Source organism: Schistocerca cancellata, chromosome 1 (assembly GCF_023864275.1).
Source record: "Schistocerca cancellata isolate TAMUIC-IGC-003103 chromosome 1, iqSchCanc2.1, whole genome shotgun sequence".
NCBI classification, from domain to species: Eukaryota; Metazoa; Arthropoda; class Insecta; order Orthoptera; family Acrididae; genus Schistocerca; species Schistocerca cancellata.
Window position 1 is genome coordinate 666,787,784 of NC_064626.1, and position 25,718 is coordinate 666,813,501.

The 25,718-nt window shown below is 42.7% G+C and overlaps 1 protein-coding gene across 1 annotated transcript in view; it reads right to left on the reverse strand.

Annotated features, from left to right (window-relative positions):
* Positions 1-18,956, reverse strand: part of LOC126183822 (retinoid-inducible serine carboxypeptidase-like) — a 142,570-nt gene extending 123,614 nt beyond the window's left edge. Inside the window, exon 1 of the mRNA XM_049926078.1 lies at positions 18,892-18,956. Coding sequence (XP_049782035.1) covers positions 18,892-18,949 — 58 coding nt within the window. The 5' untranslated portion in view covers positions 18,950-18,956. The remainder of the gene's footprint in view (positions 1-18,891) is intronic.
* Positions 18,957-25,718: the final 6,762 nt, after the last annotated feature.

Below are 25,718 nucleotides of genomic sequence, written 5' to 3' on the forward strand. Positions count from 1 at the left end.
GCCTCTGCTTGCCGCCAATTTCGAGACTTTCTTGTTATCGAAGTCTCTTCCTCCATCACACCTGAACTGTTGGACAACATGGCCATTTGTCTTGCCTTCAGTCTAGAACTGTTCCAGGACTGTGCTGACTTCATATTTCCGCTTAAGAAAGAAAATTTTACGAAACTCGCTAAAATCATCTTTGAAACATACGTAATAGCGAGCTTGTCCTTGAGACTCTGTAAACATAGGTCCATTTACGTCAGAATGGATTTGTTCACCTGTAACGATTGGTCGATTCATTCTGTTCCTGAATTCTTCTTTGTACTCATCCACATTGATGTCAATCTGTTTCAAGATGCATTTCAACTGTTGTTTGTGTTGATGTCCAAATCTCTCATGGTAAACTTGCAGCATGTCTGACGATGTCACCAAATACACTTGAGCTGGCTGTACTGGTTTAACAACACGTATGTCATGCATTTTGAGACCATGGATGACATGATCAGTCATCATTGTTTGCCCAGTCACTCTGTCTTCAATTTCGACACTTTTGTCATCAAGTCTAGTGCAAAAATCTCTTCGCACAGCGGCTTTCACATAGAACAAGTGAGCACTCGCTCCCGGAACACAAAGTGCATCTTTCAATTCGCCGATTTTCCTGACATTATTCAACTGCATTTGAGTTTTCACAGTTCCTTGTTCATGAGCCAACATGCTCACATCTCTTTTCCCAATAGAAATCTTTTCAGGGATGGCGAATTTCGTATATGAAGCGAAATATTGTTTATTTGCAGCGATGTGATTTGTGGCACCATTGTCACAGTACCAGCTGTTGATTCCAATACAGTTTTCGACTGAAGTACTAAAACCACGTGACAAAAATGCAACATTCTTTCCATGTTCTTTTCAGAATGATTGATGCGAAGTTATCTGTCTTTTTCTTTGGACATTCTGCTGCCCAGTGGCCTACCTGCCCACATTTTTGACAAAAAAATCTTCGTTTCGCGCTTTCAGTATTCTTTTTCGATTTTTCACTACCGATATCGTCACTTTTGTTTCGCTGAATTCTCTTTTTAGGGCAACTACGTGTAACAAACACAGCTGATTCAACCATACTTTTATCACGCATTTCAGTTGTGCACAGTTTTTCAATCAAGAGGTTCACACTTTCATTTTCAGATGGAATTGTGTGCCACAGGTCCTTGAAATTGTCATAAACTTTGCCTTGTGTGGAGAGCGAAAACAATTACTTCGCGTCTGTTCACTCGCGGTCTGAGCCCATAATCTGTTAAGATTGTTTATTTAAAACAGTTCTAATTTCTACGTATTCAGATAGATAGAAAACTGTCGTGGAAAGCCCACGTTCAGGATCTTGTTCAAACATTTAATGCTGCCATTTTTACTATTCGAACGGTATTTGAAGTAAGTGATCGTTCGACACGAAAGTTAGTCTACTTTGCTTATTTTCATTCGCTTATATTGTATTGCATTGTATTTTGGGTTAACTCTTCCCATTCCAAAAGGATATTTTTGGCTCAGAAACGGGCGGTTTGGGGAATAAGTGGTGTAAATTCGCGAACGTCTTGTCGACCCCTGTTCTCTAGATTGGTATTTTGACATAGGTCTCAGAATATACAGGGTGGTACATTGATCGTGACTGGGCCAAATACACTCCTGGAAATTGAAATAAGAACACTGTGAATTCATTGTCCCAGGAAGGGGAAACTTTATTGACACATTACTGGGGTCAGATACATCACATGATCACACTGACAGAACCACAGGCACATAGACACAGGCAACAGAGCATACACAATGTGGCACTAGTACAGTGTATATCCACCTTTCGCAGCAATGCAGGCTGCTATTCTCCCATGGAGACGATCGTAGAGATGCTGGATGTAGTCCTGTGGAACGGCTTGCCATGCCATTTCCACCTGGCGCCTCAGTTGGACCAGCGTTCGTGCTGGACGTGCAGACCGCGTGAGACGACGCTTCATCCAGTCCCAAACATGCTCAATGGGGGACAGATCCGGAGATCTTGCTGGCCAGGGTAGTTGACTTACACCTTCTAGAGCACGTTGGGTGGCACAGGATACATGCGGACGTGCATTGTCCTGTTGGAACAGCAAGTTCCCTTGCCGGTCTAGGAATGGTAGAACGATGGGTTCGATGACGGTTTGGATGTACCGTGCACTATTCAGTGTCCCCTCGACGATCACCAGTGGTGTACGGCCAGTGTAGGAGATCGCTCCCCACACCATGATGCCGGGTGTTGGCCCTGTGTGCCTCGGTCGTATGCAGTCCTGATTGTGGCGCTCACCTGCACGGCGCCAAACACGCATACGACCATCATTGACACCAAGGCAGAAGCGACTCTCATCGCTGAAGACGACACGTCTCCATTCGTCCCTCCATTCACGCCTGTCGCGACACCACTGGAGGCGGGCTGCACGATGTTGGGGCGTGAGCGGAAGACGGCCTAACGGTGTGCGGGACCGTAGCCCAGCTTCATGGAGACGGTTGCGAATGGTCCTCGCCGATACCCCAGGAGCAACAGTGTCCCTAATTTGCTGGGAAGTGGCGGTGCGGTCCCCTACGGCACTGCGTAGGATCCTACGGTCTTGGCGTGCATCCGTGCGTCGCTGCGGTCCAGTCCCAGGTCGACGGGCACGTGCACCTTCCGCCGACCGCTGGCGACAACATCGATGTACTGTGGAGACCTCACGCCCCATGTGTTGAGCAATTCGGTGGTACGTCCACCCGGCCTCCCGCATGCCCACTATACGCCCTCGCTCAAAGTCAGTCAACTGCACATACGGTTCACGTCCACGCTGTCGCGGCATGCTACCAGTGTTAAAGACTGTGATGGAGCTCCGTATGCCACGGCAAACTGGCTGACACTGACGGCGGCGGTGCACAAATGCTGCGCAGCTAGCGCCATTCGACGGCCAACACCGCGGTTCCTGGTGTGTCCGCTGTGCCGTGCGTGTGATCATTGCTTGTACAGCCCTCTCGCAGTGTCCGGAGCAAGTATGGTGGGTCTGACACACCGGTGTCAATGTGTTCTTTTTTCCATTTCCAGGAGTGTATCTCACGAAATAAGCGTCAAACGAAAAAACTACAAAGAGCGAAACTTGTCTAGCTTAAAGAGGGAAACCAGATGGCGCTATGGTTGGCCCGCTAGATGGCGCTGCCATAGGTCAAACGGATATCAACTGCGTTTTTCTAAAAATAGGAACCCCCATTCGCTTTGTGATAGATGGTGCTGTCATAAACATATGGCTCACAATTTTAGACGAACAGCTGGTAACAGGTAGGTTCTTTAAATTAAAATACAGAACGTAGGTACGTTTGAACGTTTTATTTCGGTTGTTCCAATGTGATACATGTACCTTCTGAGAACACATGCTGTTACAGAGTGATTACCTGTAAATACCACATTAATGCAATAAATGCTCAAAATGATGTCCGTCCACCTCAATGCATTTGGCAATACGTGTAACGACATTCCTCTCAACAGCGAGTAGTTCGCCTTCCGTAATGTTCGCACATGCATTGACAATGCGCTGACGCATGTTGTCGGGCGTTGTTGGTGGATCATGATAGCAAATATCATTCAACTTTGCCCACAGAAAGAAATCCGGGGACGTCAGAATCAGTGAACATGCGGGCTGTGGTGTGGCGCTTCGACGACCGATCCATCTGTCATGAAATATGCTATTCAATACCGCTTCAATCGCACGCGATCTATGTGCCGCACATCCATCATGTTGGAAGTACATCGCCATTCTGTCCTGCAGTGAAACATCTTGTAGTAACATCCGTAGAACATTACATAGGAAATCAGCATACATTGCTCCATTTAGATTGCCATCGATAAAATAGGGGCCAATTATCCTTCCTCCCATAATGCTGCACCATACATTAACCCGCCAAGGTCGCTGATGTTCCACTTGTCGCAGCCATCGTGTATTTTCCGTTGCCCAATAGTGCATATTATGCTGGTTACGGTACGTTACCGCTGTTGGTGAATGACGCTTCGTCGCTAAATAGAACGCGTGCAACTGTAGACGACGTTCAAAGTCGTCGTCATGCAATTCCTGGTGCATAGAAATATTGTACGGGTGCAATCGATGTTGATGTAGCATTCTCAACACCGACGTTTTTGAGATTCCCGATTCTCGCGCAGTTTGTCTGCTACTGATGTGCGGATTAGCCGCGACATGAGCTAGAACACCTACTTGGGCATCATCATTTGTTGCAGGTAGTGGCTGACGTTTCACATGTGGCTGAACACTTCCTGTTTCCTTAAATAACGTAATTATCCGGCGAACGGTCCGGACACTTGGATGATATCGTCCAGGATACCGAGCAGCATACATAGCATACGCCCGTTGGGCATTTTGATCACAATAGCCATACATCAACACGATATCGACCTTTTCCGCAGTTGGTAAACGGTCCATTTTAACACGGGTAAATGTATCACGAGGCAAATACCGTCCGCACTGGCGGAATGTTACGTGATACCACGTACTTATACGTTTGTGACTATTACAGCGCCTTCTATCCCAAAGCGAAAAACGTGGTCCAACTAAAACATTCATATTTCTTTAAGTAATACACGAATATGTAATAAAAATGGGGGTTCCTATCTTAAAAAAAACGCAGTTGATATCCGTTTGACCTATGGCAGCGCCATCTATCGGGCCAACCATAGCACCAGCTGGTTTCCCCTTTCAAGCTAGACGATTTTCGTTCTTTGTAGGTTTTTCGTTTGATGCTTATTTCGTGAGATATTTGGCCCGGTCACTATCAATGGGCCACCCTGTATATATTCTCTACTGTCGTTTCTTGCTAACAATATCAGCTTATTCCCAAGAATAAGCAGCTTTCACTCAGTTAATACTCGGCAGAAATCCAACCCACTTTTGGATCGGACTTCCTTAACTCTTGTGCAGAAAGGTTTGCAGTATACTTCTGAATCCATTTTCAGTAAGCTACCACAAGAATTCAAAAATCTAAGCAGTAATCCACGCGCTTTCAAATCGAAAATGAAGAGTTTTTCATGGCTCACTGGTTATATTCTATCGAGGAGTTCCTCGAAAAATTAAGCTGATTCTTATATTATATTGTTGACTGCGTGTACTGAAAATAACGGCTTGAAATTTTTGGGTTCATAAACATTTTATTTTTATTTGTTATTACTTTTGTGTTGTAATTTCATGTAGTGACACGTACCATGACCTTGGAGATTTGTTCCTAAATTTGGTCCTACGGAACTTGACGTGTAAATAAATAAATAAAACTACGAAGAGCACAGAATTTACAAAAACGTGGTTCCTCACAGATAACCGTTACACACACACAAAGGTTTAGTTTTGTGGCAAAGCCGAGCACCCTCTGTTCTTCTGTCCAAAGATTCAACTATACGCATATGAAAAAGATATGAAAAACTCACATTACACAGATAGTACAATACAATTCATTTTTTTTTAATCGTGTGGTAATGGCACTGTGTCTCATGATGTGAGATATCCTGTCTGCATGCACTTCAACGTTAGCTGCCACGTCCCGTGTGATGACTGCTCGTAACACGGAGTTCTTTTGAATAATTCTGGTTGCTGTTTGATGTAACAAATGAAAAAACAGATGCTTCGAGTTTCTAAAATACACACATCAAAATAAGTTTTGCATCACCTCAGTTCCGAGAGTTCCAGAACCTGTACAGAAAATTGGAATAGAGATCAATGTACATATCATTTCCGCCCTTTTTATTGCTCATGAAAACCACACATTGCATGTTGTACCACCACACAGCGAGACCTTCAGAGGTGATGGTCCAGACTGCTGTACACACCGGTACCTCTAATACCCTGTAACACGTCCTCTTCCATTGATGCATGCCTGTATTCATCATGGCATACTATCCACAAGTTCATCAAGGTACTGTTGGTCCAGATTGTCCCACTCTTCAGTGGCGTGGATCCCACAGAGTGATTGGCGGGTCACGTCGTCCATAAACAGCCCTTTTCAATCTATACCAGGAATGTTCGATAGGGTTCATGTCTGGAGAACATGCTGGTCACTCTAGTTGAGCGATGTCGTTATCCTGAAGAAAGTCATGCACAATATGTGCACGATGGGGTGCGAATTGTCGTCCATGAAGACGAATGCCTCACCAAACTCGTAGAATCTGACCTTGGGGAAGATCAGTTTGAATTCAATAGAAATATAGAAACACGCGAGACAATACTGACACTACGACTTATCTTAGAAGATAGGTTCAGCAAAGGCAAACCTATGTTTCTGGCATTTGTAGACTTAGAGAAAGTTTTTGACAATGTTGATGGGAATAATCTATTTCAAAATCTGAAAGTGGCAGGAGAAAAATACAAGAAGCGAAAGGCTATTTACAATTTGTACAAAAACCAGAAGGCAGTTATAAGGGTCGAGGGGCATGAAATGGAAGCAGTGGTTGAGAAGGGGGTGAGACAAAAATGTTCAAATGTGTGTGAAATCCTATGGGACTCAATTGCCAAGGTCATCATTCCCTAAGCTCACACACTACTTAACCTAAATTATCCTAAGGACAAATACATACATCCAAGCCCGAGGGAGGATTCGAACCTCCACTGGGAGCAGCCGCACATTCCATGACTGCAGGGGGTGAGACAGGGTTGTAGCTTATCCCTGATGTTATTCAATCTTTGTATTGAGCAAGCAGTACAGGAAACAAGACAAAAATTTGGAGTAGGAATTAAAATCCAGGGTGATGAAAACGAAACCTTAAGGTTTCCCGATGACATTGTAATTCTGTCAGAGACAGCAAAGGACTTGGAAGAGCAGTTGAACAGAATGGACAGTATACGGTTTCCCGATGACATTGTAATTCTGTCAGAGACAGCAAAGGACTTGGAAGAGCAGTTGAACAGAATGGATAGTATATCGAAAGGAGGATATAAGATGAACATTGGCAAAAACAAAACGAGGATAATGGAATATAATCAAATTAATTCAGGTGATGCTGAGGGAATAAGATTAGGAAATGAGACAGTTAAAGTAGTAAATGAGTTTTGCTATTTGGGCTGCAAAATAACTTACGATGGTCGAAGTAGAGAAGATATAAAATTTAGACTGGGTACAGCAAGGAAAGCGTTTCTGAAGAAGAGAAATTTGTTAACGTTTATATAGATTTAAGTGTCAGGAAGTCTTTTTTGAAAGTATTTGTGTGGAGTATAGTCAACTATGGAAGTGAAACATGGACGACAAACAGTTTAGACAAGAAGGAATTTATGGCCAACTTGATTAGAAGAAGGGATTGGTCGTTCTGTGGCATCAAGAGACCACGAATTTAGTATTAAAACGAAGCGTGGAGGTTAAAAATAGTAGAGGGAGTCCAAGAGATGAACACACTATGCAGATTCAGAAGGATGTAGGTCGCAGTAGTTACTCGGAGATGAAGAGGCTTGACAGGATAGAGTAGAGTGGAAAGCTGCATCAAACAAGTCTTTGAACTGAAGACCACAATAACTACAACAACTTCATAGGCTACATGTTTCCAATCAATAAAAGTTAATAAGTTCTCAAGTACTATGTATACAATGGATATGTTCACAAAAACATTTTTTAAACCGTGAGTCTTTAAAACCAAGAGCGATTATTACTTTACTTTGTTTCAAAGTCTACACCGTAATACCATCTGCTATCCAAGTCCATCTTCGAATCATTTGACTGTAAATTTAGGATGACAGGTTCAAAGCTTCTTCATCTCCCTATCAAAGTGTTATTTCTGAAATTTTTTTTACGTGCCTCACACATTATGCCCACGCCAAAGGGGGACACTATCGATTGCTTCATGCACAAGCGTTTCAGTGTCTATTATCTTCAATGTGTCCGCCCCAGTAGCTGAGTGGTCAGCGTAACGGATTGCCGTCCTCTGGGCCCGGGTTCGATTCCCGGCTGGGTCGGAGATTTTCTCCGCTCAGGGACTGGGTGTTGTGTTGTGTTCATCATCATTTCATCCCCATCCGGCGTGCAGGTCGCCCAATGTGGCGCCGAATGTAATAAGACCTGCGCCAAGGCGGCCGGACCTGCCCCGCGAGGGGCCTCCCGGCCAATGACGCCAAACGCTCATCATCATCTTCAATGTTTTTTTTTCCCGCATAGCTTGTAACCTGTGGGCAAATTAATTATCAGACTATATTGACAGTGGTACGCGAGTAAAAGCAAAACTGTGTGACCACATTCACGTGTAAGAAAGTCAAATGTTTACATTCTGTAGCGTGACTTTTATAAATTAACTAGCTGCAGGAATTCAGCACGAGTCTAGCTTATATTGTCCGGAATACTTTTATTTTTTAGGCAGAGCATAATATCCATTTCCTGGTGCTCGAACTTGGTCTTTTCTTTGTTACAGCTGAGTGATAGCTGGCACGGTAATTACAATGACCGACTTCAAAGCAAGGTATAGCAAGAATTGTGCATTGAACCACTTCTTGAAAGTGACAGCGCTCATTTCCGAATGACAGTCGCTAGTGTTTTTCTTACACCTAACTACAAGTTTACTCTCAAAAACCAAATCAGAAGAAGAGCCAACATGCAGATAAGTATCCCAGAATTTTTTCCTATGGGAACTTTAAAACAGCCAGTACCATCCCTCATTTTCCAACAGCGATTCATGGAATGATTCTGATTCACCCATGTCAAGGTAATACACGTAGAACTGTCTGCTCCTCTTGTATCGTGCAGCTATACAGGGTGTTACAAAAAGGTACGGCCAAACTTTCAGGAAACGTTCCTCACACACAAAGAAAGAAAACATGTTATGTGGACACGTGTCCGGAAACGCTTACTTTCCATGTCCTCCGTTAGCGAGGATGCATGCATCCACCCTCCGTCGCATGGAATCCCTGATGCGCTGATGCAGCCCTGGAGAATGGCGTATTGTAGCACAGCCGTCCACAATATGAGCACGAAGAGTCTCTACATTTGGTACCGGGGTTGCGTAGACAAGAGCTTTCAAATGCCCCCATAAATGAAAGTCAAGAGGGTTGAGGTCAGGAGATCGTGGAAGCCATGGAATTGGTCCGCCTCTGCCAATCCATCGGTCACCGAATCTGTTATTGAGAAGCGTACGAACACTTCGACTGAAATGTACAGGAGCTCCATCGTGCATGAACTACATGTTGTGTCGTACTTGTAAAGGCACATGATCTAGCAGCACAGGTAGAGTATCCCGTATGAAATCATGATAACGTGCTCCATTGAGCGTAGGTGGAAGAACGAAACTAAAATGAGTTCTAACATGGAAATTAAGCGTTTCCAGATACATGTCCACGTAACATCTTTTCTTTATTTGTGTGTGAGGAATGTTTCCTGGAAGTTTGGCCGTACCTTTTTGTAACACCCTGTATAAGGGACGCGTGCTGCTTCTATGTCACTTCTTTCAATTGAAAACTCTCTCATTACCATATTTGAAACCACTATGTTTTAAAATTCTTTGCATTGACGAAGCGCTATCTTGGAATCTAATTTGCTCAGGCATGATTGTAACAACTGTGCCCTGCTTAGATACATTTCAAACATGGAGCGCTTTAAAATACCATTCTGAAAACCATCAATTTGTGTTACAGGTTTCTTGCGATTTCGATGCTTTCCAGGCGACACAGAAACAAATTCTCTTGCTGTTTCTACAGCTCCGACACTTTCGCTTAGTACAAAGCAGGCAGGCAGTGCTAGCTGGACAACGCAACGTGAGACACGTCTGCGACCATTCTCGCCACAGACGACGTGGGTCGAGTTAATGTGACTCTCCACAAATGCGTATGCGATGTTTTGTTCATTCATTCGTTTCACAGTGGCTTTTATCCGTCCGCGAAAGACATGACGCTCCATGGGTCGCACCGGAAACCGACTGTTCAGAGATGCGGCCTTTGTTTCGTAAGTTTCACACCACTGTGCAATGTGCTGACCTGTGTACCCTCCAGGAACGGAGGTCGAGCCCTACCACCACTGCAGTATACCAGTATGGACATTAAAGATAAGAATTTGTTCGTAAATGTAGCGAGGTGTGGCAAAATAAATGTATGTCACAGACGAAACAACTCTCCTCAGTTCCCTTCACGTTCCCGTCACCAAGCCTTCTTGGTCATTAGCGTGTGGGTGTGGCTGTAAAGCTGGCTCACTGCACGTCTAGGACCATAAGCAGCGATAACACACGTCTATGCTTCAGCATCAGTGCGCAATCTGGCACACCTGGGAGTAAGGGGCACTGTCAGATTAGTCGAACAGAACCTCGTACGGCCAGATATGCACACAGACTGCGGAACATTTGTAAAGCAATGTGTAGCTTGCCAGGGAAATAAAATCACATCACTCAGTGTATCAGGACAGTGTAAGGCACATATCTTCCGCCAGATCAGCTTTTTGGACGTGTGCGTGCTGACATCGTAGCCTACTAACAGCATTGGAAGGCTACAGTTATTGCCTCACAGTGGTAGACAGGTTCAGCAGGTGGTCTTGGCATTTCCATCGAAGGATGTCACGGCAGAAACTATAGCGTAAATATTTTTTTGTGGCTGAAATGACTAGACTGGCGTCCCGCTGAAAATTACCACTGATCGGGGACGACAATTTGAAGCCTACATCTTCATAGGATTGGCCACTTTATTAGATAAAAAGCACATATGCGCCACCGCATACCACCCTGCATCAGCTGCTATAGTTGAGTGTCTTCATCGCCAGTTAAAAGCAGCACTGAAATACCACACGATACTGTATGTACAGGGATCCTGCGTGTCTTGCTTTAAGGTCTACGAAAGTCATTTAAGAGAAATCTGAAGAGCACAGCACCAGAACTGTTAGAAGGACAAACGTTACACCTGCCTGATGAGCTTTTGCACAGTGTGGCATATGACAAAACCACTGCCTCGGACTTCATCACCTAATTAAGAGAACATAGACTCCAGCGGAGACTTACAATGCCTAGAAACCAATTGGAAAGATACTCATTCGTTTTTGTGCATGTATGTGTTCTTATGTAATGTGTAAGCCATTGCAGCCACTGTTACATGGACCGTATCCAGTAGTCAGTAGGGGCAACAGTGCTTTCTGCATAATGATCAACGGTACACCCACCACACTCGCATTGGATTGGACCAAGCTATCATTTCTGGATGCAACAGGCATTACAACAATCATGGACTGCAAACCATAGAAGACAGAAGAATCAACAACAAAAGGGTTCCTGTACCCAACAATCACCTGAGTGAACCAGGCACTGCGAAACTGAGACCTATTACTACCTCACTCCCTGTTAGGACCAGTGGCACATGTGGTGCACCACCCAGTTTCAAGAAAGAAGTAGTAACAAGGGTTGGACGGCGTGTTAAATTCAATCTGCGCAATCGTTAGCACTAAAGTAGGACGTCGTGTAGTTACCCGCTCTGACGTTTTGTCTTCAAAAGTGTATAGTAAAGCATAAACGTTTCGTGCAGTGACAGTTTCAAGCTGGATTGATATGGCTGTCCTTTGGTTTACTTTCCTGTTACTTATTCTATGCTTTACATTGTGTGTGAATTCATATTTGAGTAAACATAAGCTGTTATGGAGTATATGTGGGAATATATATCTTGTTTTCTCCGTTACCAACACCTATATTTGCAACAGGCTCCTTCATTTTAATAATGGCCAAAATACTAGTTTCTGTTTAGAGGTGAGGAGAGGGAGGTGGCGCATTATACAATGTGTGTGTGTGTGTGTGTGTGTGTGTGTGTGTGTGTTTTTGTATGCACACTGTCGTAACTCAGAGGCAAATATTTTGGATAAATGTCTTTGGCATTGCTGCCTGTGGAGGTTACATAATATTTTTGTCCTTATTTTTATGCATCATTCTAGTACTAATTTGAGACCTGCTGGAAAGGGGAGGTTTCAGGTTGGCAAAATACTCTTTTTGCGTCTACTATTGCCATGGTAGCTGTCTCTGACAACAGTGATTTTCACCATATCAAGACGCAGTACACATGAGAATCGCAGGATGTGTACACCTCACAGGCCGAGTGTTACTTATGCAGGGCGTCCAAAATATAAAAGGGATTGAATGTGCCGATATCCTGCATCTTGTGCGTCTTGTGCACACTGCTCAAGTCTCACTTCGATGTGTGGTACAAAATGTGACTCCATTGCAATCATGTAACATGGTGCTCTTTCTTAAACACAGCACCTACGGTGTTATAATCATAAAAAAAGTAAGAAATATATGAATGGAAAAAAATAATTTAAGGCATATTACAACTGCATTATTAGAAATGTCCTGCATGTACGAATTTTGGGTTAATCGGACTTCTTCTCTTACATTTCAATTGTAGGTGCAGGCAGCCGACTTCAAGGACACCAGCGCGTGTCAAAAATAAGAAAATTCTCCTTACTGGATGCTACTCCACTTCAATAAAAAATACTTAATACCGCTATCAAGTCTTCTCTTATTCCGAAACATGTGTGCTACAAAATGTCATACTCCGAGCAGCCCATCTTAACAGAACTTCCACACACTAGAGAGTGAGGAACAAAATCATATACAAAGAAAATGAATGAGGTTTTTTTTTCGTTTGCCTGCGCCTTACCGCGCTTTCATAATTAATGTCTTTTCTGACGCTTATGGGCGATTGGTGTTTCTCATTTTTTGTTTTTAATAATATTTTAGTTTACGAGAGCCTGGGGATCTTTCACATTGTACCTACACACTACCTCTAAATTAATTGCTCATGAGCGTACTTGGCTCATATTACACAGTGTGTCTTAGAATTTCTGTACCCTAAGCTGAAATAGTACATTGTTTGTTGGAGTAATTTTATATAAAACTACGTATCCAGTGTATGTCCCTGCATAACCTCCTTGATGTATTGTGTATTGTATTTGATGTAAAGATTTGAAATGATTCCCCAAAATTTTTGTGGAATTCGTCATTAGTCTTGTATCGACACTGAACGCAAGGCACTTGCTTATCCCCCATAACGGGTTATCTGGCGTGGTAAGGTCAGAACATTGTGGTAGCCATTTCAGTGGGGTGTGAGATGTTGCTGAACAACATGTCATACAGTGGTCTCTAAATTCTTCACCAGGGATCTTACACATTGAACAGCAGAGTGTCTGGAGCTCCATCTTGCTGTAATCATCCACGGTCCAAGATTTCCTTGTCTTTGTGCTGAGGTGATAATCACGTTAGCGACTTCTCTAAATAAGAATTTCCATTCATATACCATAAAAAAAAATCCTCTGAACAGGTGCTCTGATGACATCTCAGCCTACCTCACAAGATAGACACTTTCCTTGCTAGCTCCTGCACATAATGGAGATTTTTCTTAGACTGGAGAACCACATTTCTCATGTGTGAACTACAATATATCGATATTCATCAGGAAATAACATTCTTGAGCGAGACACGACATTTGGAAATTGCACTGCAGGCTAAAATTTGTTGCTCCGGTCGCTGCCAGGTAATTAATTCACAAACCTGCATCCAAATCCTTTCATTTTCAACTATCTTTTAACGTGATCATGCAAGTAAAAGTTCAATTACTGTTTCCTGAACGGATTGGATTGAAGACTCCACGGCTCATCGAGTGACGTCGGCATACGTTTCCTTTTCATTTCCTTACGTGGCCTGTCTTTGATCTTTCCTGTAACAACGCACCTATCTCTCAATCAATCGTGGTTCCTTTACGAGTTGGGTCTTGCCAAATCCATCTCTAAACACGTTATCTGTCACTATTTGTCATGTCCTTGGACGTCGGTGCTAACACACTCAACCTACTAATCGATCCTCAACTATGTAATCACAAAATACTGATAACAATGTGTTTTGTTATTTTTAAAGCAGCAGTACCAATAAAACAAAACTATTTATACGCCCAGTTGTGCAAAGTCAGGAGGGGCAGGGGGAGGTTGGGGCACCTTTGTAATAACAGTAAAAACAAAACAAAAATATCATAATAACCTACGCACATTTTTCAGGCGGCTCGATGTCATGATCCTAAAACATACCCCAAATAAAAGTAATCTCCATCTATGGTTTCCAGTTGTGCCGATTAATCGGGATTGTCTCGGTTTTGAATTTCAAGTCCCGGTGTCCTGGCCACATATATCAGGAAATTCAAATGTCTCTGTTTAAAGCCTTTTTGATTTTTAACAATGTTTACATTGTCAGACTGGTAGCACTCCCTCTATTTGGAGAGTAGCATGCCTTTCTACTCGCAATCATGTTCTCGCAGGTGTACAAGCGGAGGATTTGACTGTTACTATGTTCAGCTGATGGTAATGTGTTTTCCGACAAAGTCTGAGAACATGATATTTACGCAGGTCTCATATCTTTCTAAAGCCTCTGTCTACAGCTTGCTACCGATGTAAGTAAATGCCTCGCGGGATTTGCCGAGCGGTCTGGGGCGCTGCAGTCATGGACAGTGCGGCTGGTCCCGGCGGAGGTTCGAGTCCTTCCTCGGACATGGGTGTGTGTGTTTGTCCTTAGGATAGTTTAGGTTAAGTAGTGTGTAAGCTTAGGGACTGATGACCTTAGCAGTTAAGTCCCATAAGATTTCACACACATTTGAAGATTTTTTTGTAAGTAAATTTTACCAAAGCTAGTGAATACAGTATGACAACTTTTTAAGGAACTCATTCCAATCCAGTTCCACTTGGGTCATGTTGGTAGAAGTTGATAGATATCGTGCTTTCGCTTGCCACTCAAAACACTTGCGACCGTAGTTTAAAATGTCATTGATTTCCTACTTATTGAGTCATTGCTACTGTAATTTATCCTATTTAGTATTAATGACTACAAATAGTACGATATTTGAATGTGAGCATACTTACTGACCACTATCGCAAAATTTCCAATTGACATTTGAAGAGCAGCAAACGATTGGCCATAGTTTATGTTTTCCGAAATCCATGAAATGCTGTTAAATGCTTACTCCAGCACTTTTTAAGAAGTTTTCATTCTTACATAAAATATAGCTTTTTTTAAATTAATGACGAAGTTTCTCAATTCTGTATTTTATAATATTTGAGCACTGTCCAAAATGCCAAAGAGAAAGTGCAAATATTCTGAGAAATATAGCGAGAAATATTCCTTTATTAAAAAAGGGCAGAACAGAATATGAAGGATTCTGCAAATTCTATAATACATGGAGGAATTGCAGCTATAAAGGATCACATTCGACCGGAGAAAAATAAAGCGAATGTACTATCTTCAAGTAAAAATAAAACACATATTATTTTCTAAAACACGATAATTTAGGAGAAGAAATAATTACTGCAGCAGAAATGTATTTTGCATACCATGCAGTCAAAAAAATCAATCTTTTGCCTCAGCAGACTGCCTTGATAAGTTAGTTCAAAAATATTTAATGACTCATAAACTAGCACTCACTGCACCTCAGCTACAAAACAATCAATGTGTTTGATTAAGCAAGTTATTGTACCTTATTCAGTTGATCTCACTCATAATGAACTTCACAGCTGTTCATTTGATAGCACTAGCTGTGGCATTAGTAACCATAAAAATGAAAAAAAAATCCAGTTTTGATTCAATATTTTAGCGAGAGAGGCAAAACTAATCGAAACTGAAAAGATTGAGAGTGGGGCCTCAGATATGGTGGTCAGTTTTTGTGTACATGTTTTAAATGATATAAAAATTTACATGATGTGAAGAAAGCACTGGATTTGGACAGAGCAATGCTAACATTAATTTTGGAGGACAAGACAGACTAATAACATATACAATAAACTAAAACTAGAAATTGGAGCCAATATAGAAGCAACTGGATGCGCTGTTCATATATTACATAATTCACTACAAACAGCTGCTGACCAATTATTTTGTGAGATTGATCAAATAATTATAAAATTACGTAATTATTTTGCTACATACACTCTCGGGATAGAAAGATTAAAAGATGTCTCTGAGCTTCTTAGTGCAGAATATACAACTCTGCTTTCATATTCCAAAACGAGATTGATGTCATTGTTACCATCTACCAAATGTATTGTACAGTTAATTGATGTTTCAAAATAATTGTTTGGCGGAAGTAAAAACACCCAAAATTTTACATGATTATTTCAGAAGTCGTCTCAATGATGTCTATCTTTGGTTCCTTCATAACCAATGAAGCATTTTTCACTTCAAGGTATTGAAAATTGAAGGAATAAAAAATTCAGCTGTAGAAGTTTTAAATGTTGTTTCATAGACTGAGAAGATAGCAATGGAAAAGCTGAAAATTCAGTTTTTACGTTCCCAAATGTTAAGTAAGTGCCAAGAAAATGGAATAATTAGCAAAAAGAAAAAAATCTTTCATGAAGAAGTAGCAAAATTTTATGAAGCAATGGCTAATTGTTTGAAACAGTGGACAATACCATTACAAAAATACTTAGTGTTTTCATGATTGACTTCAGAAAAAATACTTCAGTGAAAATATATAGAAAAATCGACAGAATATATGAAAACAAAAATATTAATATAAATGATACATTTTTATTTAAAGACATTATCGTACTAAAAACTATTCTAACCTGTGAATTACAGTCTCCAGATGGAAAAAACAAATCAACTTTCGAGAAATAGTTGTATTTTCCTAATTTGAAGCAGAATTTCAAGAACAACATAAAGATTTATATTGCATGTGTGGGTACCCTTTTTCCACACAAGGCCACAAAGGAAACACAGAAATAAAATTTTCTTTGCTGGAAATACAGTAGATGTATAAGGGAAATAAACTTTAATTTGACACCATTGAAAGTATTTTCTGTACTTGGGAAATTGTGATTTTGATAGTTCCAAAATACATGATTATTTATCAAAAAAATAAGGCTCTATTAAAATGGCCAAGTCAAACGCAAAGAACAGATAAAAGTGTTAAAACTTCAGTTTTATTTCTGTTATATTGTAGTTAAGTTATGAGATGTATGAGATGACTTTGTGCTTATTGTTTTTCTCCCTAAAATCGTATGTACCTTATAGAGACACAAATATTGTTGACATATATGTTCATATATGCATATGTGTACATTTTCTTGTATTTTTCATTTTTGTTTTTAATAAAGGTATTTTATGTTACAATTTGAGAAGCGTTTTTTCATTGTGTCCCTGTTTGACGATTGAGAAATCGGAATTATCCCAGAGGGAAGAAATCTGGCATCCTTAATTCCATCATAACTGCTTAGTACACCCTGATCACAACCTCATTTAAAAATCTGAGGCAAATGAATGAAAAAATGATGAAATTTCACATGTGAAAACATTTATTTTGTTCTGTTTTTGAACTTCCACTGCTATGAATGTGAATCCTGGATTCTTCCTGGTCATGCTGACAATGTTTCATGAATTTTTTTGTAAAAACATAGACAGTGGAAATTTAAGTGTCCTGTGGTGCCTCTCCTGCTCCACATCAGCCCGTTTGACGCCCTACCCCCTTAAACAATAAACTGTTGATACTTGAGAAAAACTCTGTGGCGAGTTGAACATGACTTCCTTGAAAAAAGCGTCATTAGGGAGAAGTCAATACCAGCAATAGTAAACATGAGAGAGAATAGAAAATGGTGCCCATCTTCATTAACCAAAACAAATATTTTAGACGATAGTCATTAACAGGAAAGGTTTTGCCGACTCTGGCTTCGAATGGGCAAGACATCAGCTTGCAGCAAGAGAGCACAGCTACCAATGGGCCACACTCAGAACTGATGATTCACCTCTGGTCTTCAGTCAAGTCCACAGTGCGGTTTGCTGCCTTCAAGCGCTCCTTTGCAGTTTGAAAAGGTATCAGTCAGTATAACAGCTGTCAATCAGAGATCTGCATCTCAAATATTCACCAAATCTTTTCCAAGCAGTGTCCATATTCAAGAGCATGCCCAGTGATGGGTAGAGGAAACTCTTTCAGCCTCGCCACCCGGAGAGACTTATTACTTCTGTGCCACAGTGAAGAAAGCGAATTTACAATGGACTTGGTGGGGATTATACAGAAAAAGATAGTTCTGTCCCACATGTGATATTTTTAAATACCTTTATAGTTTTAACTTGAATCGTCCTTATAGGAGGTCACCTGGCGAGTAGGTCTAACATCACTTGCCACAATATGTTTCTTGCTGACTGGAGAAAATGCTGTTTGTGACAAAAACATAAGATGAATCTCTATAGTTGACAATATAACGTAACATGGAGTAAATACCGAAAACCGAGAGGTCAGTGTGAGGATATATTTCAGATGATGGAATCTATAAACGGTGCGTACAGCTGAGGAATTTCTTCCGATGACAGTTCAGTTTCATCACTTTTGCAGATCATTTATTGGATATTTCTTTTTCCCCTTAAATTTTTGTCTCAGCTTATAGTAACTGATCTTGCAGGTAGGCATGGCTTAATGCCTGGAAGTGATTCACTTTCTCGAGATGCTTTCATTTAATGGCTTGCTTGCGATCGAAAATAGGTTTCTCGCTAAAAATAATCTGACATCTACAGGTTATATGTCAGTAATTATAATCTCGTTTAAGTTGTCTATTCCGTCTAGTTATCAGTTATTACTCCAGACACATCCTGTAGTATGAGGGACAAGAATGTTGTTTGAGAACCATGATCAAATAAATGCATACGTAAATATTCTTCAAAGGCGACAAAAATACATTTTTAGCGCACTGGAACTGCTAACGTCATCTTGAGGTAACAGAACCAGTACTTTTTGTGATTTTTCCCTTAACTGCTTCTCCACGTCTAGAGTCTGGCTACTGTTAAATTTCCAGCACCAGCAGAATTTTTCTTAGGTTTTCTAGCTCTGGTCTATGCGTAAAAACATTCTGGTAATTAAAATTCCCGCATAGAGAGGTACTCGAATTTGTGAGTGAGACTGCATTCAAACTTACCAGAACAGGCTGCCACGAACAGCAGCACCAACGGGCTAACCACGCTGAGAAAAGACATGATGCTCTCTCTAACGACTGGCGGTCTCTATCAGTAGCTCCTGTTTATATCTGCTGTGCTCTCCTCTCAATTTGTCTCTGTTATCGTAACGAAATTATGCTGCTTTCTCATTGCTACCTTTTGGGCCACTCTTATTAATCTGTTTGTTACTGTGTGCCCGTTGTTGATTGACGCTCACAAGTGGCCTCTCAAGTGGCCTTCCGTTAAGCATTATATAATTCAAATGGAGCCTGCATTGATATCTTTGTAAGTCTCAAAAGAAAGTCCAGTTTCTCAAGCTGGACGGCAACAACAACTGAATGTGAAAAGTAGTTTATTGGTCTCAGTAAACAAAGTGTACCCATGACATTAGACTTAAGACTTGAACATATTACTAACCTACATTTTTAACAGCATATGTGATGAGATTAAAATAGCGTCCAGAAAAAAGTGTTTGATACCTTTCACAATAGTCCTATTATTTACTGTGATTTTGGAAGAAGAAATATCAAAATATTTGCTTAAAGATTACGGTACAAATGTTGTTGATCTCAGAGCAAAGTATAGAAAAAGAAATAATAAATGAGGCGTCTAGAAGAAAACTGTGGCAAATCTACTTTTTCTCTAAAATGATATGTTATCACCATTGTCTTTTCTATGCTCCCCTCTATCGAATACACCCCTAAAACACAAGAAAAACAGCTTGGGTCTGCAATAAAATGTACCAGAATCATAGCCTAAAGGAGCAAAAGACGGTGCAAAGCTGCAAAACCAACCTGAATGAATGCATTTGCATGATGAAAAAGCAGAATTTGGTGTATCCTCACAGACGCAAAACTTGTTTTGTACAAGTTGCTTGTTTTGCTTTCCCAGTTTATTACTTCATGAATGTTGGTGTTGAGCCTGTGTGTCGCAATTTCGTCATAAAAAACAGTAGCAAATCAGTAGTTATGCAGGGTTTGTGCTATGACAGGTAGACACTGGGACACACCTCACCTCCAGTGATAAGATAATGCTGTAACTAATAAGTAGTATATAAACAAACCTGGTTCTGGCCCTGATAGAGATATTATCTCAAGGTCACAAATAAGAACTTCCAGTGTCAGTTCAGGCAACTGGGTAACCTATAGTCAACTTCCAACACTCCCACCTGCATGCCTGCACACACACTTGCATGTGGTACATTCAAGGTTACCCCCCCTCCCCACCCATCCTCCACGTCTGCCTACGCACCTGAGGCACTGCCAAATCTGGCTCCAAACCCGTTGTTACCAGTGAAGTCCACTGATCAGACCTCCAGGAACACTGCCCACGGATTCGTACGTGGTACAGTCAAGGTAACCACCTACTGCTCTCCTCAGACCAAAAAGAATCCTCTGCCTCCTCTTCTTCATCCTGTAAACTAGAGCAGTGTGATATGTTGATATGTATAGCTTTTATGGAGTTGTCTGGTGAAGCCTTATACAGCTCACCCATCAGGACACTTCAGAAGAAGTCTATACTGCGAATTTCTAACACATTATTGATTGTGTGACATACTGAAACAGTAAACCACTTAAACAAAGGTCACACTATCTCTGGTCTACACCGTGCTGCACCACTACCCTGCATATAGTAACCACATATGTATGTCTAAACCTGAAGCTTATTTCATCAGTTATTTGTAGTTCATCTAATTCCCCCAATACTACACTCCTGGAAATTGAAATAAGAACACCGTGAATTCATTGTCCCAGGAAGGGGAAACTTTATTGACACATTCCTGGGGTCAGATACATCACATGATCACACTGACAGAACCACAGGCACATAGACACAGGCAACAGAGCATGCACAATGTCGGCACTAGTACAGTGTGTATCCACCTTTTGCAGCAATGCAGGCTGCTATTCTCCCATGGAGACGATCGTAGAGATGCTGGATGTAGTCCTGTGGAACGGCTTGCCATGCCATTTCCACCTGGCGCCTCAGTTGGACCAGCGTTCGTGCTGGACGTGCAGACCGCGTGAGACGACGCTTCATCCAGTCCCAAACATGCTCAATGGGGGACAGATCCGGAGATCTTGCTGGCCAGGGTAGTTGACTTACACCCTCTAGAGCACGTTGGGTGGCACGGGATACATGCGGACGTGCATTGTCCTGTTGGAACAGCAAGTTCCCTTGCCGGTCTAGGAATGGTAGAACGATGGGTTCGATGACGGTTTGGATGTACCGTGCACTATTCAGTGTCCCCTCGACGATCACCAGTGGTGTACGGCCAGTGTAGGAGATCGCTCCCCACACCATGATACCGGGTGTTGGCCCTGTGTGCCTCGGTCGTATGCAGTCCTGACTGTGGCGCTCACCTGCACGGCGCCAAACACGCATACGACCATCATTGGCACCAAGGCAGAAGCGACTCTCATCGCTGAAGACGACACGTCTCCATTCGTCCCTCCATTCACGCCTGTCGCGACACCACTGGAGGCGGGCTGCACGATGTTGGGGCATGAGCGGAAGACGGCCTAACGGTGTGTGGGACCGTAGCCCAGCTTCATGGAGACGGTTGCGAATGGTCCTCGCCGATACCCCAGGAGCAACAGTGTCCCTAATTTGCTTGGAAGTGGCGGTGCGGTCCCCTACGGCACTGCGTAGGATCCTACGGTCTTGGCGTGCATCCGCGCGTCGCTGCGGTCCGGTCCCAGGTCGACGGGCACGTGCACCTTCCGCCGACCACTGGCGACAACATCGATGTACTGTGGAGACCTCACGCCCCACGTGTTGAGCAATTCGGCGGTACGTCCACCCGGCCTCCCGCATGCCCACTATACGCTCTCGGTCAAAGTCCGTCAACTGCACATACGGTTCACGTCCACGCTGTCGCGGCATGCTACCAGTGTTAAAGACTGCGATGGAGCTCCGTATGCCACGGCAAACTGGCTGACACTGACGGCGGCGGTGCACAAATGCTGCGCAGCTAGCGCCATTCGACGGCCAACACCGCGGTTCCTGGTGTGTCCGCTGTGCCGTGCGTGTGATCATTGCTTGTACAGCCCTCCCGCAGTGTCCGGAGCAAGTATGGTGGGTCTGACACACCGGTGTCAATGTGTTCTTTTTTCCATTTCCAGGAGTGTATTTCAGCACTACTGACATGTTATTCACTGATTTGGCATGCAACACAATGACACATCTTGGATTCTGAAGTTATCAATGATGTTATGGATCGCCTCATTTAATATTCTAAATTTAGAACCATGGAGATTAGTACCTGTAGAGTGATGTCATAGAAATACCATTACTAAATTAAAAGGCTTACTGTGTTACAGGTTAGTGAATAAAATGCGTGTAGAGCTGAAATAGTGTTGGAGGAAACAGGTCAGCTATAAATGTCTGATGGAATATGCTTCAGGTTCTTGTGTGGTCACATTTTCGAATATTTTAAAAATGCAACGCCTGAGAGACAACAGAACAGAAGCCAGGAAGAATAAGTTTTCTGGAAAGCACTTGGAGTTCAAAGGAGACGCCACAGGGAGGCCAGTGGTTTGGGTGTTGGTCGAAAATTTTATGTAGACTAATGTGGAGAGCTGCAGAGGATGGCAGCGCATTGGCATTGGTCACACTAGGCTCTGCAAGGCAGTGTCCAGAGGCGCCAATGTGGAAGAGGCGACACATCCTGCCACACAGATGAATTCGTGGGGGAGTTCAGTATAGAGATCCAGGAGGGACATTTGTGTGGGCAAATGGGAACTGACTCCGTTAGACATCTACTCAACTCTATAAACTCGACACAGTAGCATGAGTATCCCCCTCCTTAGAAATTAATAAAACCTCCTGTGTCCTGAACTGTACACCATTCCCCATGCGCTCCCATCTGACCGGATAACAGTGATACTGTCTCCCCACACTAGTTAGCCTCTACGGCCTTAAATGCAGTTAGACAGTTAAGATTAACTAACTATTCGGTAAGCAGGCACTACACGAAGCTTACACCTTGCTACTTAGCCATGTATTTCCCTCTATGGCATTTTTCAGTCACGACCAGTGTACTTTCATTCAAGTCATTATCCAATTCTATCTCAGACAAGCAATTAAAGATTCTGGTTATCCAAGTCTTGTCTTTGTTCGATTGTTTCCTGACGGAGTTCCATAATTCTTTCAAACTTCCAGTTAGCCATCTCCACATTAGCTGACTGGACGGATCTTCTCTAGTCTCCAATATCACTGAGCACCTCGATCGCTCGCTGTACACGACACAGGAATTTTTCTGGTGCCAGGTGTGTGGCGTTAGGTCGTGGAATGAACATGGAGTTATCACGCCACGAGTTATAGGAATAAGTGGCTTCCCTTTGGAAAATCGAACCTGCTCAGCCCGACGTCACGCAAAACGATGAAACAGCTTTGAGAACCTCTATTGCATTACTTGAATATCCCATACACAGGCAAGCGGCAGAGCCAAAAACCAGGACAGAGATGAAATAGGATGCTTCTCTCGCTTTTGAGAAGAAAACGACGCCCTAAGAAAGAAGAAGAGGCTGAGACTAGCACAGCAGCAGACAGCACGAGGGACAAGGAGGACATCCCAGAAAGCGGCCAGGGGCGGCCGAGAGCAGCGTGAGGACGCTGACGATGGCGCGAGGGCAGCCACAGCCACGGCGGGCAATGCTTGGTCGCTGGATGGCGCACAGAGGCAGTGCAGTCAGCAGTGGCAGCCGCGGTTGCAGACAGCGGCGCAGACCGCAGACGGCGCGAGGTTACCCTGTAGCAGCGCAGCCGCTGATTCCTAGACGCCGCGAAGGAGATGCATTAGCAATGACAAACAGTGGCAAAGATGATTGTCTGAGGTTGTAGTGTGGTGCTGTGGACCGAGAAGAAAGCCACCAAGTGTTTCATGCATGGGGAGCCAGACCATATGGCGCGAGAGTGATGCACAGATAAAAGAATAAGAAAGATGGGGCCAGTTGTATCAAGAAAAGGCAGGGAAATGGGCCAGTCACAAGTAACGAGGTACCCACAATCGAATTCGCCAAGTCGTAGATGTCCATGTATGCATCTGATGTGTTTTAAATGCAACAAAATGGTCATCATGCGAGTAGTGAGCCAAAGACAGTGTCATTCCGTGCTGCATTGTTGCCAAATTTATTCAAGATGGTGGACCCAAGATGGCGCCCATAGACATGGCACTGTTGCACTGATTTCATGGCAGGAAGTTCAAAGTTTTTCAGGAAAAGAAGTCAGTTGAGCTACCTAACCAGGTCCACCCCCTCCCCTCCCTCCTCCATCATCTCGAATTTGGTGGGAAAGGACTCACCCTTTGCTGGGCTGCTGGGTAGGGTTGACATAAGTCTTTATTTTGTATGCATTGTTTATTTGAACAATTTGAGTTGTCATAGACAGTAGCTCCATCCAGCATGTTCACCTTGAAGTCCAGAGTCGAACTGACCTAGTTGGCAACACCGCCACCAGAGGGTGCTGTCAACCCCCCTTTCTCCCCTCACATGGTATAATCCAATATGGCGCTCTGGGGAAAAACTGGCGGAAAATACGGTCTGCCTGTGTCTAGCTGCTGGACTGGGAGAACAGATGTTTACTATGTACTATGTGTTCAATGAATGAGATGTCTATGTTAGAGAAGTAGTAGTTTAATGGATATAGTAGCTGTAATCATGCAGCTGAGGCCTGTGTCCATAACCACCTGCATGATGTTTGGAAAGCAATGGTATTTGGTGAATGTATGAAGAATACAAATACACATAATCAAATAATGAAGATGCAGCAGGATTGGGGTAAGTTACATTTCCAAACTCACGCTGATAAATGCATGAGCTGTAGCTATAGATCATTTGATAAAAGTCCAGTCAGTCTTTTGAAGCACAAGTGGCAATATTTTCACCCACTCCGGCATGTGTGCTCCCTGCCCCAGAGTCTCCTCATTTGCTGGGAGAGGCCATGTGCCAGGCTCACAGCACCAGCACATGGTAGTGGCAGGGCCAGCCATATGATAAGTACTTCCTGTCGTGTTGGAAATATCTGCAGGTTTTCTCCTTCCCATCCCTGGTACACAGATACCCTTTGTCATTGAACACGAACAGCTTTGGGAGTTATTAAATCTGGTGTTCAAGCAATCTGCAGAATATTGTCACACAAATAACTTGAAGATATCACAGGAACTAAATGTAACACTGCACAAAGAGAGTGAGCTTTGGGGATGATGCAAGAATATTTAAATAATTTTCAATGGAATTACACGTTTTATTCTGAGGAATACCACCATCATACCTGAACATTGTTGTTGTTGTTGTCTTCAGTCCTGAGACTGGTTTGATGCAGCTCTCCATGCTACTCTATCCTGTGTAAGGTTCTTCATATCCCAGTACTTACTGCAACCTACAACCTTCTGAATCTGCTTAGTGTATTCATCTCTCGGTCTCCCTCTACGATTTTTACCCTCCACGCTGCCCTCCAATACTAAACTTGTGATCCCTTGATGCCTCAGAACATGTCCTACCAACCGGTCCATTCTTCTTGTCAAGTTGTGCCACAAACTCCTCTTCTCTGCAATTCTGTTCAATACCTCCTCATTAGTTACGTGATCTACCCATCTAATCGTCAGCATTCTTCTGTAGCACCACATTTCAAAAGCTTCTATTCTCTTCTTATCCAAACTATTTATCGTCCATGTTTCACTTCCATACATGGCTACACTCCATACAAATACTTTCAGAAACGACTTCCTGACACTTAAATCTATACTCGATGTTAACAAGTTTCTCTTCTTCAGAAACGCTTTCCTTGCCATTGCCAGTCTACATTT